Source organism: Armigeres subalbatus, chromosome 1 (assembly GCF_024139115.2).
Source record: "Armigeres subalbatus isolate Guangzhou_Male chromosome 1, GZ_Asu_2, whole genome shotgun sequence".
NCBI classification, from domain to species: Eukaryota; Metazoa; Arthropoda; class Insecta; order Diptera; family Culicidae; genus Armigeres; species Armigeres subalbatus.
In genome coordinates, this window is record NC_085139.1 from 204450871 (window position 1) to 204467618 (window position 16748).

Sequence of the window (16748 nt, forward strand, 5' to 3'; positions counted from 1 at the left end):
GCTTCCGCTTCCTGTTGGTGGTGCTGGTTTGCGTGGGAGAGCTATCAGATTCGTCAAATCGTTGTTTGAATCTTTGTTTACAAAAGCAGATAAGTCGTTTTGAAAATTTTGTCTTGAAATGTCCTTTCAACTAAACGTCCTTTCGACGAAATGTCATTTGACCAAATGTCATTAGACTAGCTGTCAATCAACGAAATGCTCCAAAGCCGACAACGATGAAGAAGTGACATTGATATCATTGGTTTTTGATAATGTGCTGAAAAAAAATAGATGGTATTTCACCATCAGTACCCAATATTTGGCTATTTCTGTAGGTTTTAAATTTTTCTATAATACACCAGAGTCTCCATAAGTTTCTTTAGCTCAGGTGAAAATCCTCATTGACATCCATATTCGTTTCTTCTGCTCTTCCGCACTTCCGCTGAACTTCCTCACGTCGACTGAATTCCTCTTATCAGTTTATCCATGAATCTTGTGGATTTTTTTCAAATTCAACCAAAAATCTATTGACGAATCATCCATTTAAATAATTACCTATTACCGACTAAACACTTTCAACATTCGACTAAATTTCCATTCGACTAAATGTCCTTTCGACTAAATGTCCGTTCCACTAAATGTCATTTCGACTAAATATCCATTCGACTAAATGTCCATTTGACTAAATTTCCATTCGACTAAATGTACCTTCGACCAAATGTACTTTCGACTAAATGTCATTCGACTAAACGTCATTCGACGAAATGTCATTCGACGAACTGTCTCAAAGCCATATGGATAGCCCCTTAGTGGTTGGAAAAGGATTACTGCGGTTAAAACAATGAGTAGGGGAGAACGGTCCAAAATGCACCCCTGGGGCAAAATGGCCTCACTCATAAAATCACTCATACAATCTGTTGTAGTACATTTATGAACGAATATTACCATTACAATTCATAATTAGTTATTCACCATTGAGCTCCATTGGAAAAAATATGCAAAATCCCTTCATATTAACTCAAATTTAATGATTTGCTATTCTTCCACCACATCCGTAAGATTGCAGTTCAATACATTAAGAAAATATAAACAACCATGCGTTCACCATAATTTTACATGCAATTGAGTCATCTTAGACCACCATTCGGGCGTTTTGCCCCAGGCCTGTTTTTAAAACATTTTTTAAATGCGTTAGAAAGTCATGAAAACCTTATTGTTTTGAACAGGAGATCATTGTGAAATGTAGCTGGGTTTGTAAATTTTGCACCTATACGTTGAAATGGTTGGGTATTCTTGTTTATATGGGCGAAAACATCGAAAAAGCTTAAGGGGTGCATTTTGGACCGTTCTCCCCTACACATGTATGGGCAAGCACGTCAGTTTAACGACCTTGTTTCGTCAAATGACACTTGGTCGGAAATACATTACGTCGAATAGAACTGAGGTCATATGACCATTTAGTCGAAATTGAATTTTCGGCCGATAATCAACGAATGATGATTGGAAGTGAATTTTATTCTGAAATAATTATGGTATGGATATTGAGTGAAAGAAAGAGTATCAATGAAAAGAATAAGAAATCCATTTGCATTCGACCATATATCCCTTCGACGTTCTTTCGATGAATCATCGTTTGACCAAATGTCATTCGACTGAATGTCAATCAACGAAATGTTCCAAAGCCGACTACGATGAAGTATTTGCAAAACAACTTTGATATCATTGGTTTTTGATCTTGTGCCGAAAAATAGAATAGAGATATTTCACCATCAGTACCTAATATTTTGCTATTTCTATAGGTTTTCAATTTTTCTATAGTTCACCAGGGTCTTCAAGAGTTTCCGTTTGCTCATGTGAAAAATCCTCATTAGCTTCCGTATTCGTTTCTTCCGCTGCTGATTGAACGTCCTCTGAATTCCTTCCTGAATTCATGTCATATTTTACCAAAAATCTAATAACGAATTATCCATTTTACAAAATTATTAATAACCGACTGAAATTCGCTTTCAACATATTGGACTAAATGTCCATTCGACCAAGTGTCTATCGGTCAAATGTTCCTTCGTTCCTTATGATCTGGGAAATGTGGTCTCGAATTTCTTAAGAACATTAAAACCTATTAAAACCACACTTCTACAAATATTTGCAATGAGAGATGAATTTTGGAATATACATTGTTTAAAATAAGTAGAATAAAAAAATAATACTCATTTTGAATACCCATAAGAGTTTATGTTATTGACTAAAAACAAAACCTTTTTGATTTTTTTTTGCTACCAATATTTAACAAATATATAACCAATACCCCGTCAAAATGTTGCCAAAATAGACTTGTGGAGGTAATGAACTAGCTAACATATTTTTTGTCATCAATAATGAAACATTAAGAACATTACGATTTTTTCATCTATTTATACATAATAACCGAATAAACGGAATAATTGCGGCATGGCCTATAGTATGGGGCTGCATCATTATAACAACCCTTGATGATGGATGGCTTGATGGATTGCGGAATGGAATGGGCGGATGCTTGCATATTGCATATTCAATGATGGATATTCTGGGAAGCTACACTCGTGCTCCGGAAGATAAACCTCTGCTTGAAAGGGGCGCATTTCTCCATCAGTTAGCAGTTAATTTACAATGACTGATGACATCACGTTTGAATAATGGAAATTGCTTGACCGGTGGAATTCGATGCAGATCTTTGATTCCCCGATGTAGATTCTCTCAGAGGAGTTTACGCAGCAACGTCATAGCATACTGATTGTCAGGTATTATTATTGGTAATTATTGCAATTATAGACGGAAACATCAAATTCCCAATGACTTTCTTTCAAAAAATACTACAAAGCGAACATGTGTTGATATCCTCGGGCAGAGATTTATTGCCAGCAGTAACAGCGAAAACAGTGTCATTAACCTAGGCTTTCCCCATTTTTTGCAACGTAACAGGCGAACTAACTTTGGCCGTTTGTCTACTATTTCCATAGAAATACATATCTTATCGCTCGATCCACTAATTTATCTTTGCAATTTACATCCAATATACAGCATTGTCCCTCGTTTTGTGCATGCCCCAGTCTGTGAATCCCCTGAAGATAATAAGTTTATATCTCTATAATATGTCCTGTTTGCTATACTCTAATCATTATATGTTGGTTGATAACGAAAAGAACTTCGCATTGTCCCGCATTGTTCTAAATTTTAGAGCAGATTTTGTCCCCTGTTGCACCCTAACTGTATGAGAATTGAAGTCTAAGAGCCTACCGTTACACGGTTCGGTTCGTTTCGGATCTGAACCCCGAGAGCTAGTGCCGTTGGCGGGGAATCGCGTACCAGCTCGTTCCCAGCAGAACTACGACCAATCGCCAAAGGGCCAGCTCCGCAGTGGCCCGGCCTGCCGCATTGCTTCCCTCCAGACTACCGTCGGCCCCCCGTCCCGGCGGGATGACGAACGGCTTTCTCGTGGCGATGTCGTTCATCAGAGCTATCAGATTTTTATTGTTACCATTACTGCTGGCCCCGCCGCCGTTCATGGCGTTGTTGTTGTTGGCGATGCCGTTGTGGCTGCTGCTGCGACCATTGACGCTGTTCGGATGGTCCAACGACCCGAAAGGTGACCGGGCCGTCGGTTTACCCCCGTTGGAATGGTGGTGGTGATGGTGATGCTGATGGGGCTGCATAGAGTCGATAATCTCTTCGAAATCTTCCGCCGAGCCACCGTACTGCTGCTCATCATCGTCCGGCGGGTACGACAGTTTCGGTTTGCTGGATTTATCGCCGTTGCTGCCGGGCTTGACGATATCGTTCTGGTCCGTGCCGTACTTGGGCGAGTAGAACTTGCGGTTCGGTTGAGGAATTTCTGTAACGGGGTGCGAAAAAATGTTTGTGAAAATGGGTTTTAGTAGCTATTACAGGTCTGTTCATTTGTAGATCTCATTATTGCTGTTGGAAAGGATAGACGAGGTAGGTATAACTTTAAAAAGATAATTATTTAAAGGGTGGGTTTTCAATATATTTCTCAAAGCGCTCTTCTCCAAATTGATATTGACTGAAAGAACATGGGACAATAGACAATAATATGAGCTGTTGAACGAAAGCATCTAAGGAATAATCACAGATATTCACAGTCAGATATTTACTGTGACCTGGATTTTATGAATCTCCGTACCGTACTTGGCTATGGAACAGTGATACCATTGAGGCGAAAAATCTTTAGTTAATGCCAATTAAAAAGCTAGATTAATCCACCTAGCGGTTATGGTACCTTTCTTGTATAATATGAAATGTATCGAGAAAAGCACAATAGAACAATCATAATTGCTCTTTATAGTGATACACTGACTCCACATATATGGGTCACTTTGTAACAATAATTAGTCACTCCATTTTGCATGTTAGTCAAATGGAAATGACTCATATTATGTCGTTTTCGGTTATTGCTGGGTCGAACCTAGTTCTGCCCCGGATCCGCTCTAACAGCTGTCAAAACGTTCGGTTATTCGTTCAGGTTGGATCGCGATCCGGACTAGAACCGACCCAAAACGAACGAGGTTCGCTCTGCCGATTTATCGAGATCGAACCTAGGTTCACCAATACATTCGAACACAAACTGTCAAACAGGTGTTTATGTTTACGCTAAAGGAAAATGAAAACATGAAAGACACGGAAGGGTGCGGATGGGTATTTGACTTTTAATCGTTTTTGTTTCATTTGTTGAATTTATCAATGTTGTTGCTGTCTTGCACGTAAAATGGATTATTTCAATTGTGTGTTGTCTTCAAGTTTCTCTGATGGTGAAATGGATTCAGAAACCGAAATATTTTTTGCTGATTACTTCAGACGGTAGCTCCGTTATAAACAAAATGATGGTTAAAAATTTTGATGAAAATGTTTGATATGATTGATAAATGATTGATATGATTGAATGTGATGATTGATAAATGCAATGACGAGAAGGTAGCTGTAGCTGCTATTTATTCACTATTACGTTGTTTATATGCTTTAGGTATAATTGCTCTCTCAATGGGAAAATAGCGTACCGGAGTATCGGATTATTATTTATACCAAAATGTTCATACCATTATTTTATTCGTTATTGCAGGTCTATGAATAATTTGTTTAAGGTTACGGATTTGAAGAATATAAACATAATATATTAACCCTTTATAAGGCAGTGATAACTGTATTGCCATCAACAAATGATACGTTTTTCTGATTATTTACAATAGTTTTATTAATTATTCACCTTGCAAAGGGTATATTTGCTACTTAGTAACACTCCAGATGATACTTGGCCAGGAAATAAATTCAAATGTAAATTTAGGAACAGTTTTATACGAATTCAGCATAATTTTAGAGTCGAAGAAGGATTTTTAGTTGTAATTCGTTAAAAAACCGACAAAGACATATTTTACCCCGTTGATATTTATTATGTTGAATCTCCTGTTATTTAGTGGAAATTATGTAGAGAAAAATTATTTGCCTTTCTTGTATATTTGGTTTTTGCAGTTTTGGCGAAATCGCGGTCTATCCCAAAGGATCCCCTCTTGGGAGGAAAATACAAAAATGTTAGTCAACTCTTGTGCGATTTGATTCTTTATTTTAAAATAAAAGGCCCCAAATCTCAATAATTTTTCTATTGGATTTTTTACAAAGTGTTTCCATATTTTCTTGTTCTATTACATTTGAATGGCATAATTGATAACTCAAATGTAACACAATCACTGTTATCCAGAACGCCACTAGAACCAGTATAACAGTTTATCGGGAAACACAGATTGGCATAATTACCGGAAATGTTCCAAAGCGCCAAAATTCCTTCACGGCAATCCACATTGCCGTCGCCATTCATCACAATCTTCTAATCACATAAATTTATTGATGGAATAACTGTCATTTTTAAAATAAACAATTAACAGAAGAAAAATCTGACTTTCCCATTCAATTTATATAATAAGAAACAAAATAACACTAATAACAAAATTCAAAAGATAAAATCTGTATGAAATCTGATAAAATATTTATATTTCTGCCTATCAGCTGGCAGTGCGAACTGAAAACAAAACACATGATAGGGCTTGAGATCTCACTAACACCATCATACTGACTCGATCCCGATTCGTTTTTCGTTCGGTTATTCAGAGTCGGGGTCGGACCTGACCCAGGTCTAAAACCGAAAACGACATTAGTGTGTGACTCATGATTGTGGGGTCATTGTACATCTCATTATTTCCATCGCATTTGGTTGCATACATTTATATGTAGGGGGAGGTCTCCCAGTGCCGGACACATAAGCCATTTCACGAAAATCTCTCTAATTATCCGGATTATGTTTACTTATATACCATATACACAAAATATGATCATTAATGATTTATACAAATTATATTTGATCATTTGAACTCGTTTTTCTACGATGTATTTTAATGATGAATTTTGGGGAAAATTCTCACGGTTCAGAAAAATGTCCCCGAGTACCGGACACTATTGCATCATGTTCAAATTTGACCAAGATCCTATTACATGAGTAAAGACATGATTTAGAATAGTGATATTTTCCAGTTGCTTCAAATTGTAGATATAAACTCGAGTTAGTAAAGCTTATTTGATTCTCCATCTCAATTTCTTACATCTTACTCAAAATTCCCTTCATTTTCAACGACATCTTTGATTTTTGTTTCTGCTTATTTTTGTGACTTACTGATACCTCAGCAAGAAAAAGTTATTGAACTGAAGTAAGTTTAACAAAACAGGTGCAAAGAATGGCTATTTGATCACATGAAATAACTCACTGTCCGGACCCGGGGACAGCTACCGGATATGGAAAATGATTGTGCACCATAGATACATTGTATATCTAACAAATCATGATCGCTATTTGATATATGAATAATATTTACCATCTCTACTTAATCAGAATGCATTCGATTGATTTTAATATTGTTTATTCAAACCTTCTAAAATAAGGCGAAACATGATTTTTTTTTGACATTTTTTGTTCAATTTAAAATTTTGTACAAAGTTTACTACATGAGGATCTGATATTTTATGCAGGTAAATTACTAGGATTCAATAGCTTTCTTTTGTACTACATAATGTGATGGAGGGATCTTTGCATGTGTTGTTTTTAGAAGTGTCCGGTATTGGGAGGTGTCCGGCGCTGAAGGATCTCCCCCTATGCACTTTCAGTGGCTGGTCGGGTTAGTTTTTAATAGCAAAAAAACAGACCTCATTCCATTCCCTGTCAAATGTAACTTGTTGGTATGTTCCAAAAAGTGTGTTGATTTTTGGACACACATATTATATCACATCAATTGGTCTTTTGAGGCGATTGGTATAAACACTATGGATTTTTGAGTGATCCTTTTGAGAGCCTTACGTACTCCTAGTATACGAAAAAGGTTACGCCGGGAAGTTCGAACTTTCGCCACCACCAGATAGTGGTCCGAGCTGAGCTGCTGGAAGACGACCGGCTGGGAGACGTGGTCGTTCATGTTCGTGATGAAGATGTCCCCAGTAAACCACAGATCGTATATAAAAGTATATATATATATATATATATGATCACATATATTGCAGTTTTTTATCGCTCTCGTAAATGATTACTAATAACTTATTACTTTTGTCTCGTTTGAACCCGCAAGACATTGCTTTCTAGCTCGGCGATTATAATCATCCTGAAATGTTTTGGGCTCCTTCTGAAGACGGAGGTCTAGTATTAGATGCCAACCAATCACGATTGACAAGAGCAGGCGGCATGTTATATGATGGGTTTTGCTTTCATGGCCTTACGCAGATAAACTCGGTGACAAACCCCAGTTCTCGCACTCTGGATCTAGTTTTAGTGAACGATGAGGCATTATCAGCAAATGTTTTAGAAGCTGTTGAACCGCTAGTCCAAGTTGATGTACCTCATCCTCCTCTAGAAGTCACTGTTCCTGTTCCTTTGCCTGTACGTTTCGATCAAGTTATGGATATCATTCGATTCAATTTTCGACGCGCTGACTACGACGCTTTTTTTTTTCATCGATTTACGTTTCTTGGACTTCGAACTAGATCTCAATGCCATGGTTCAGCTCTTCAACGACGAGATACAACGAGTGATTGAAGCTAATGTTCCACTACAGCGACCACCGTTAAAACCTCCGTGGGCAAACAAACGTCTTCAAAAATTGAAGCGTGTAAAGCGCTCTACACTCCGGAGATATCGACTTAATCGCTCGCCTTGTTCCAAACGTCGCTTCTCGCTTGCCAGCAACAAGTATGTGCGCTACAACCGCATCTTGAATGCTCGCTACATAGACCGAATGCAACGAAATCTGCGCACATGTCTGAAACGATTCTGGTCCTTCGTCCGGTCAAAACGCAAGGAAGATGGGTTGCCTTCTTTAATGTATCTGCGCGAATCCTCTGCTGAAACGGCTTCCAGAAAATGCGAATTGTTTGCTGAACATTTTATGAGTGCTTTTTCCAACATACAAGTATCACCTACACAAATTGACGCTGCCTTACGAGATGTTGTAACAAATAGCATCGACTTCAATATCACCGAAATTTCAGAAGATCAAGTTCTTAATGCAATCCAGAATCTAAAATACTCCGTATCTCCCGGTCCCGATGGAATTCCTTCTGCAGTTCTGAAGGAATGTTCAACTACGCTCATTACACCACTCTAAAGCTGTTCAACAAATCGTTACATCAAATGGATCTTCCTACTAGCTGGAAGGCATCGTTTTTGTCCCCTATCCACAAAAAAAGCGATGAAAATAACGTAGCTAATTACAGAGGAATAACATCACTGTGCGCCTGCTCCAAACTATTTGAGATTATTGTTAATAATGCCCTCTTCGAATCTTGCAAGAATCATATTTCCTGTGCCCAGCACGGGTTTTATCCGAGAAGATCAGTCAATACTAACCTTGTTGAGTTTTCCTCTGTGTGCATACGCTCTATGGATGCGGGTTTGCAAGTCGATGCTGTTTATACTGATTTCAAAGCTGCCTTCGATCGGGTAAATCATGACGTCCTACTACACAAGCTCCAAAAGTTAGGTGTTTCACTAGCAATCATCAATTGGCTAAGATCATACCTTTCAGGAAGGTCAATGAAAGTGAGACTTGGCTCGACAAAATCCGACGCTTTCTTTGTTACATCTGGTGTGCCTCAGGGGAGTAACCTTGGCCCATTATTATTTTCCCTGTACATCAACGACGTCACATCTAGATCAACATTTGAAAAGGGCGTAACAGCCAAAATTTATTCCTTCTGATTCTACGACTACATATGTAGCTATATATGTGGATGAAGAATCAGAAGGAACAAATTTCGGCTGTTACGCCCTTTTCAAATGTCGGTCTAGACATATGTATTGCCTGCTGGCAATCGAGTTTTCTACGCAGATGACATGAAAATCTATATGATTATTGTAAGTATTGATGATAGCCTGGAGCTACAAAACATGCTGGATTCTTCCGAAGAATGGAGCAAACGTAATTACCTGGAACTGTGTGTCGATAAATGCAGTGCGATTTCCTTTACAAAAAACGATATCCGTTGCACCATTTGTACACTTTATCTGGACAACCGTTGGAACGACTCGATCAAGTTATAGACCTTGACATGATGCTCGATAGTGAACTAACGTTTCGACCTCATTACGAAAACGTCTCTTTAAAGCTAACAAACAGCTTGGCTTTATTCTAAAGATGGCCAATGGATTCACTGATCCCCTCTTTGTACTGCGCATTGGTACGATCAATTTTGGAATCAGCAGTGGTGGTCTGGTGTCCTCATGCTAGGAGCTGGATCGAACGAATCGAGGCGGTTCAACAAAAATTCATTCGTATAGCTCTGCGAAATCTGCCTTGGCGTGATGCACCCATTCTACCGCCATATGAACATCGCTGCATGCTGCTCGGAATCGAAACATTGGAGAAAAGAAGGACCACGATACAAGCAGTCTTCGTTGCAAAAATACTGACCGGCGGAATCGATGCCCCTGCTATTCTAGCTGAATTGTATATTTATGTTCCAGAACGATCACTACGACGCAGAAATTTCCTGTATCTCGCTTCTCGTAACAGCCGTTATGGTCAGCATGATCCAATAAGTTTATGGCTTCGCGTTTCAACGATGCATTTAGGTTTTTCGAGTTTGATGAGGGAGTTTTTATATTTGCTAACCAGTTAAGGCTGAGAATAGTGCTGTCCAATGAGAGCTTGAAGTAGCTCGAAGTTTCTCCCTGTCCTGCGCATGCCCATTTGTTGACAAACAAGAACGAGCAGGACGGGAACAACTTCGAGCTACTTCGAGCTGCTCATTGGACAGCACTAATGTGAAGTCGCGCGGAAAACAACAGATGCTGTAGAATATAAATGTAGATTTTTTTTTATAGTAATTGACTGTTTTGTAAGTTTCTGTGACTATTTTGTAGACATGTGTGAAAAGCTGTTGTAAACTTCATTAATACTATAAGTCAGATAGAAGTAACAATAAAATAAATAAATAAATAAATAAAACAAATTTATAAAAATAAAAATAGCCCAAATATGAACTACCAGGAAAGCTATTTAAACACGGTGGTGAGGCACTGCACTGGGTCATTACCAAGATTTGGGAGGAGGAAGTTTTGCCGTAGGAGTGGATGGAAGGTGTCGCGTGTCCCATCTACAAAAAGGGCGATAAGCTGGATTGTAGCAACTACCGCCCAATCACATTGCAGAATGCCGCCTACAAGGTACTCTCCCAACTTTTATGGCGTCGACTAGCACCAATTGCAAAGGAGTTCGTGGGGCAGTACCGGGCGGGTTTTATGGGCGAACGCTCCACCATGGACCAGGTGTTCGCCATTCGCCAAGTACTGCAGAAATGCCGCGAATACAACGTGCCCACACATCATCTATTCATCGACTTCAAAGCCGCATATGATACAATCGATCGGGACCAGCTATGGCAGCTAATGCACGAACACGGTTTTTCTGATAAACTGACACAGTTGATCAAAGCGACGATGGATTGGGTGATGTGCGTAGTTCGAGTTTCAGGGGCATTATCCAGTCCCTTCGAAACGCGCAGTGGTTTACGGCAAGGTGATGGTCTTTCGTGTCTGCTATTCAACATCGCTTTGGAAGGGGTAATATGAAGAGCAGGGACTAACACGAGTGGTACGATTTTCACGAAGTCCGTCCAGTTATTTGGTTTCGCCGACGACATTGATATCATGGCACGTAACTTTAAGAGGATGGAGGAAGCCTACATCAGACTGAAAAGCGAAGCTAAACACGGAATGGACTAGTCATCAACACGTCGAAGACGAAGTACATGATAGGAAGGAAGGGGCTCAAGAGAAGACAATGTGAGCCATCCACCGCGAGTTTGCATCGGTGGTGACGAAATCGAGGTGGTAGAAGAATTTATGTACTTGGGCTCACTGGTGACTACCGAAAATGATACCAGCAGAGAAATTCGGAGACGCATAGTGGCTGGAAATCGTACGAACTTTGGACTCTGCAAGACGCTCCGATCAAATAGAGTTCGCCGCCGTACTAAATTGACAATCTACAAAACGCTCATTAGACCGGTAGTCCTCTGCGGACACGAGACCTGGACGATGCTCGTGGAGGACCAATGCGCACTTGGAGTTTTCGAAAGGAAAGTGCTGTGTACCATCTATGGTGGGGTGCAGATGGCGGACAGTACGTGGAGGAGGCGAATGAACCACGAGTTGCATCAGCTGTTGGGAGAACCATCCATCGTTCACACCGTGAAAATCGGACGACTGCGGTGGACCGGGCACGTAGCCAGAATGTCAGATAGTAACCCGGTGAAAATGGTTCTCGACAACGATCCAACGGGCACAAGAAGGCGAGGTGCACAGCGGGCAAGGTGGATCGATCAGGTGGAAGATGACTTGCGGACCCTCCGTAGACTGCGTGGTTGGCGACGTGTAGCCATGGACCGAACGGAATGGAGAAGACTCTTATATACCGCACAGACCACTTCGGCCTTAGTCTGAATAAATAATATTATCAAATATGAATACTATACAATACCTGCATATGGAATATTTACGATTGTGTTATAAAAAAATCGTAAAATGATATGAACAATATCCAGCTAATCTGATTGAATCGCAAATATCGTATATCCACATGCGTGTGTCATACAAATCGTATGTGCGTTGTACTTGTACGTAAATAGCTTTTACATCTACGCGTTGACCAAAGTCCACTGTATCTTAGCGACAAAATAAGTTTCATTTCTACTTACTTCTATTGAGTTATCTGTGCGTATCATACGGTGGCATGTTATCGGAATTGGTCCATGGCAGCTGTCATAATACGAATCTGACGAAATGTGGTAAGGATCCCATATTTGAACTCCGTACTCAAGAATGCTTCGGACCAATGAGCAGTATAGTATTTTTAGTATTTTCAAAGCGTAAACATCATCGAATTGTGCAGAGTTGCGGCGCAGGAAGCCAAGCATAGTGTTGGCTTTAGTGATTGTCTTTGAGATGTGCTCGTTGAACCGAAGCTTACTGTCCAGGGTAAGGCCAAGATCCTTTATGGAGTTAACTCTCATAAGCGAATAGTCAAATCTGATTAGTGAATGAACACGGGAAAAAGTAATGATTCTGCATTTGGTGGCATTGGTTTGCATTCCGTTTATCTGACACCACGATGATAAGCGCACAATGTCGGCTTGAAGTGCACAGCACTCAAAAGCTGACTTCTCGACTCGGTAAATTTTCAGATCAACCGCAAAAGGCAGCTTGCACGAGTGTAGCTGATCGCAAACGTCGTTGATAAATAGCGCAAAAATTGAAATCTTGAAATCTTGTTCAAATTGAGGATTAGATTCAAAACTGCAAGTTGCTTGTTTCTGATCCCTAGTAACATTTTGGTTTTATATTGTATTTATAACACTCTTGTAGAGTAAATTATGGTCTTAAGGAGCGTTATGAAACTTAAAATGTTCCTTGGGATGTCTGTGCTTGCAATGCACGGGATTGGTTGTTTTACTATTTCTAAATTGTTTGCCAATTTTCAAAAATAGATAGTTGAAAACCTGTATTTTTAGAACAATACAATGACTCATCCTGGATCGAATGGTCCAAAAATATTGGAAATCCATCGAGAAACGGCTGAGATATTAACGTTCAAAGTCTATCATATTTTCGTGACGGTCTTCGATTTTCGCAATCGCAAAGTGTACCCCAATATAGAAAAGACAGACGTAGTCCTACGTCAAAAACTGATCGCGGAGTGAATGTAAACACCGGCAGCGGTAGCAGCATACTAATAATTAGGGTGGCTCAAAAATAGGTTTTGCTCCGCCAGGCTCAGTTGATTATGTTTCATGTTTTGGGTGTCGTTCAAAAACCGCGTAAAAAACCGTTACAGTGTGTCTAGTGTCCCAATAAATGAAGAAATGTGAAGTATCATGAGAAAACAAAAACCATTTGATTGGATAAATTGAATGGGGTCTGTACATGTACCATGCATCTGCAAATCTAATCCATTAATAATAGTCTGATAAGAACATTATTTAGAAATTATTCAAAACTCACCGTACAACCGGATGCTGCTGTCCACCTCACCGAGCGAGTTCTTTGCAATGCACCGATACGATCCCATGTCCTCCTTCTGGATGGCTCGGACCGTCATTGTCATCTTTGTCTCGTACAACGATTTTGGAATGTCCTGAACCTGGTACTTGGGTGATGACACTATCATTTCTCCTTTGTGTAAGGGTTTTTGTGAGCAGCAGCAGTAGCAGGAATGGAAAAAGACAGATTGTTCCATAAAAATTGACACGTTTTCAGATGGGATTCCCGAAGTTGCCTTACCTGTGTCCTTCACCCAGTAGTTGATGGATTTCGGCGATGCCTCCACCAGGCACTCGATGGAAACGTCTGTACCAAGCGGTGCTCCCACGAGTTGATTTGGCACTTGGATTACCGGGTGAACTGTTGTAAGAAATAAGCAGAAGCGCATTTTAAATTGATTCGAAAAATTTCCATGATGAAAATTGTTTTAAATTGCACAAACAACTTTCCACATTAAATCCCACCAACCACCCAGTGGCAAAACACTTGCTTATAGTTTTCGCGACAGGAGACCGGCTCAACCACATGTTTTGCATGCCTGTCACGTACTCCTGGCCTGGCTCACGAACAGCTTCGCTCTGCTCCACCACTGCTCAATCTGGTGGCGTCTTGTAGTAGCCCGCATCGTTCATCTCGAAAATGTGAAGAAACGTTCTTCCGTTCGAACGTACAGAACGAACAGAAGGTGACACACATCGAGCACACGTGTTAGTGTGCTAATTTAATACAATTTAGCATTGGCGGACAACGACGACGGATTGGTTCCGAGCAGGAGCAAGGAATACAGAGTAGCCTTTCGTCGGCAGCGTCCTCCGGTCCCGTTAATGTTATGAAAAACACAAATCTGCTCGTTTTCGTTTGCCACACGTATGCATGCAAATTGCGCACTCGCTTGCAGCAGGCAGCTGTTTTAGTCACTGACTGGCGTAGTCGGAGGGGGGATTGTGGTGTCGTTTTGGCAGACTTGGCTTTGGTTGACGGTGTCGACGACGCCAGGAAATCACTTGCCGTGATGATGATGATGATGTTTGAGGAGAAATTTCACTTTGTGAATTGTTTCGTGGGCACATAAGAGGGTAATTTTGAACGTAATCGAGAGCTATACTGTCGAACTGTGGATAGTAATTTTGATCGTTCAAAAGAAGTTTGTTCAACGATTAAATAATTTAGGGATCATTGTTCTGCATTTTTTGCTACTTTTTTAATTAAAAGAGTATTTATTGCATTAAAGTTGCGGGTTTCACGACTTTCCTTAAAAAAATCAAATTAAAAAACATGCCTTGTACTTATTATGAATCAAAACGTTATGTTGTCCTAATCTTGAATAGCCAACTATGACGTTTCGCATATTTGTTTGATTATTTTTCGACTCTTTTAGTTTGATGTTTGATTTTTAGTTAGATGTTTCAAAGATGACTTTTCAATCTTGACGAAATCTAAATGTTGTCCGACGTTTCGATCCGTTTGGTACCTTCTTCAGGGAATCAATTCTGTAAGAAGAGCCACCTTCGAAGTATATGTTTGAGTAGAAAATTGATTCAATATCCAATCAATCCTCAACGCATTTCAAGTCAATGTACGCCAATTTTCAATTAAAACACGATTTTTCTCACTTCATCCCAATTTAATTGTTCAACTATCCGACAACAACAACAGTGCCATAAACCAAGTGGCGTAACTTTTCGTGAGTAAACGAACAAAATCATTTCGGGATCTAAAATTGGGATAGTTTCCAGGATGTTGTGTCCCCGTTGGATAAATTTCGAGCTCACCAGCAGTCAGTTGAAGTGTTCTACATTTCAATACGTCCTGGAACTAGGCGACGTAGGGAAAGAGTGTCATTGACACTTCACGCGGCATCACAACTCACTGACTGCTGTGCCGACTATATGGTTGCAACTGTGCGGACAAAAGTAAAACTTTCTCTCTCGTGAGTTCTGGAAAACACCCCGTTCCCACAGGCGACGCATTTCACACTGCGAATAACTGCAAATTTGTAGCGCGAGCTGGGTTATGTTGATCTATGGAACTGGGTATTAGGGTTTCCCCTAATGAAAATTAAAAAACCAAAAGATCAATATTTGATCAGGAATAACAATTTCAAACGTTGCACTTTATTCAAATAATGGATGATTTTGGCCAATTAACAATAGCTTTTGCAATGCTTTTTATTATGCTGAATTCACTAAAAATGTAATATTTTTATTTAAATTTCCTCGGCCTGTTCTTTTACCTAATACCAGATTACCTTATATTTGTCATGTCATGGGACTCCCAATTGGACATTAAAGCCTAACTTTGTAAATTAACTCCATTTGCCATGATTGGCAATTACATTGGCCGGCGTAATAAAATTTTCATCCAAAATGGTCAAGAGCTCAGATATAACTTGGGTTTTGCTATACCTAAGTGTTTCGACCGTATTGATTTATAGAGTTCAAATTTATTGAGATAATACCAAAATGATTTTTATAGCGTTTAGCAAAATTGAAAAAAAAAAACAAAACAGTAATTAAATGCACACAAAAAAGACGTCGACGGGGTTTTGTCTGGTAGTGTAGGTATCACGGTTTCTAGTGGAAGACATTGTTTCTGGAACTCCTGCAATCGTGTAGATTCGCTGTGTCCAGGTATGGGAAATCTTCTGATCCTTCTGCAATGGTATCCTGCAATAATCCTATTAGTGCACTGTTCTCCGGTGGTAAATAATTTGCTTCTGAAGGATCGAAGTCGAAGAACGACCTTACCCTTAAAATCCAAGCCAAAATTTGTTTTGAATCTGTGGCAAAAAGTCGAAGGACAAAAGGTCAAAAGGTCGAAAGGACAAAAGGACAAAAGGTCGAAAGGACAAAAGGTCGAAAAGACAAAAGGTCGAAGGGTCAAAAGGTCGAATGTGTGTCGAAGGTCAAAAGGTCGAAAGAACAAAAAGACAAGAAATGAGTTGGGAGTTGTGAGTAGTGCAAAGTAAGAAGGAAGAAAGAAGGAAGGAAGAAGATAGAGAGAAGATACAATGGAGCAAAACAAAAGAAAGAAGGAGGAAGCAAGTAACAGGAAAAGAGAAGAAAGATGGAAGAAATGAGGAAAAAAGAAGAGAGAAATAAGGAAGAAAGAAGGAAGAAAGAAGGAAGAAAGAAGAAATAAAGAAGAAAAA

At 39.6% G+C, this 16748-nt stretch overlaps 1 protein-coding gene across 5 annotated transcripts in view; it reads right to left on the bottom strand.

Moving 5' to 3' along the window:
• Positions 1–2842: 2842 nt before the first annotated feature.
• Positions 2843–16748, bottom strand: part of LOC134205695 (lachesin-like) — a 678152-nt gene continuing 664246 nt past the window's right edge. For 4 of the 5 annotated variants that reach the window (XM_062681220.1, XM_062681221.1, XM_062681224.1 and 1 more), the window contains 3 exons: positions 13838–13957; positions 13559–13729; positions 2843–3847 (listed from right to left, as the gene is read on the bottom strand). In XM_062681220.1, the coding sequence (XP_062537204.1) occupies positions 3294–3847; positions 13559–13729; positions 13838–13957 (845 nt within the window). In that variant the 3' untranslated portion in view covers positions 2843–3293. The remainder of the gene's footprint in view (positions 3848–13558; positions 13730–13837; positions 13958–16748) is intronic. The other variant, XM_062681222.1, reaches the window with a different exon arrangement.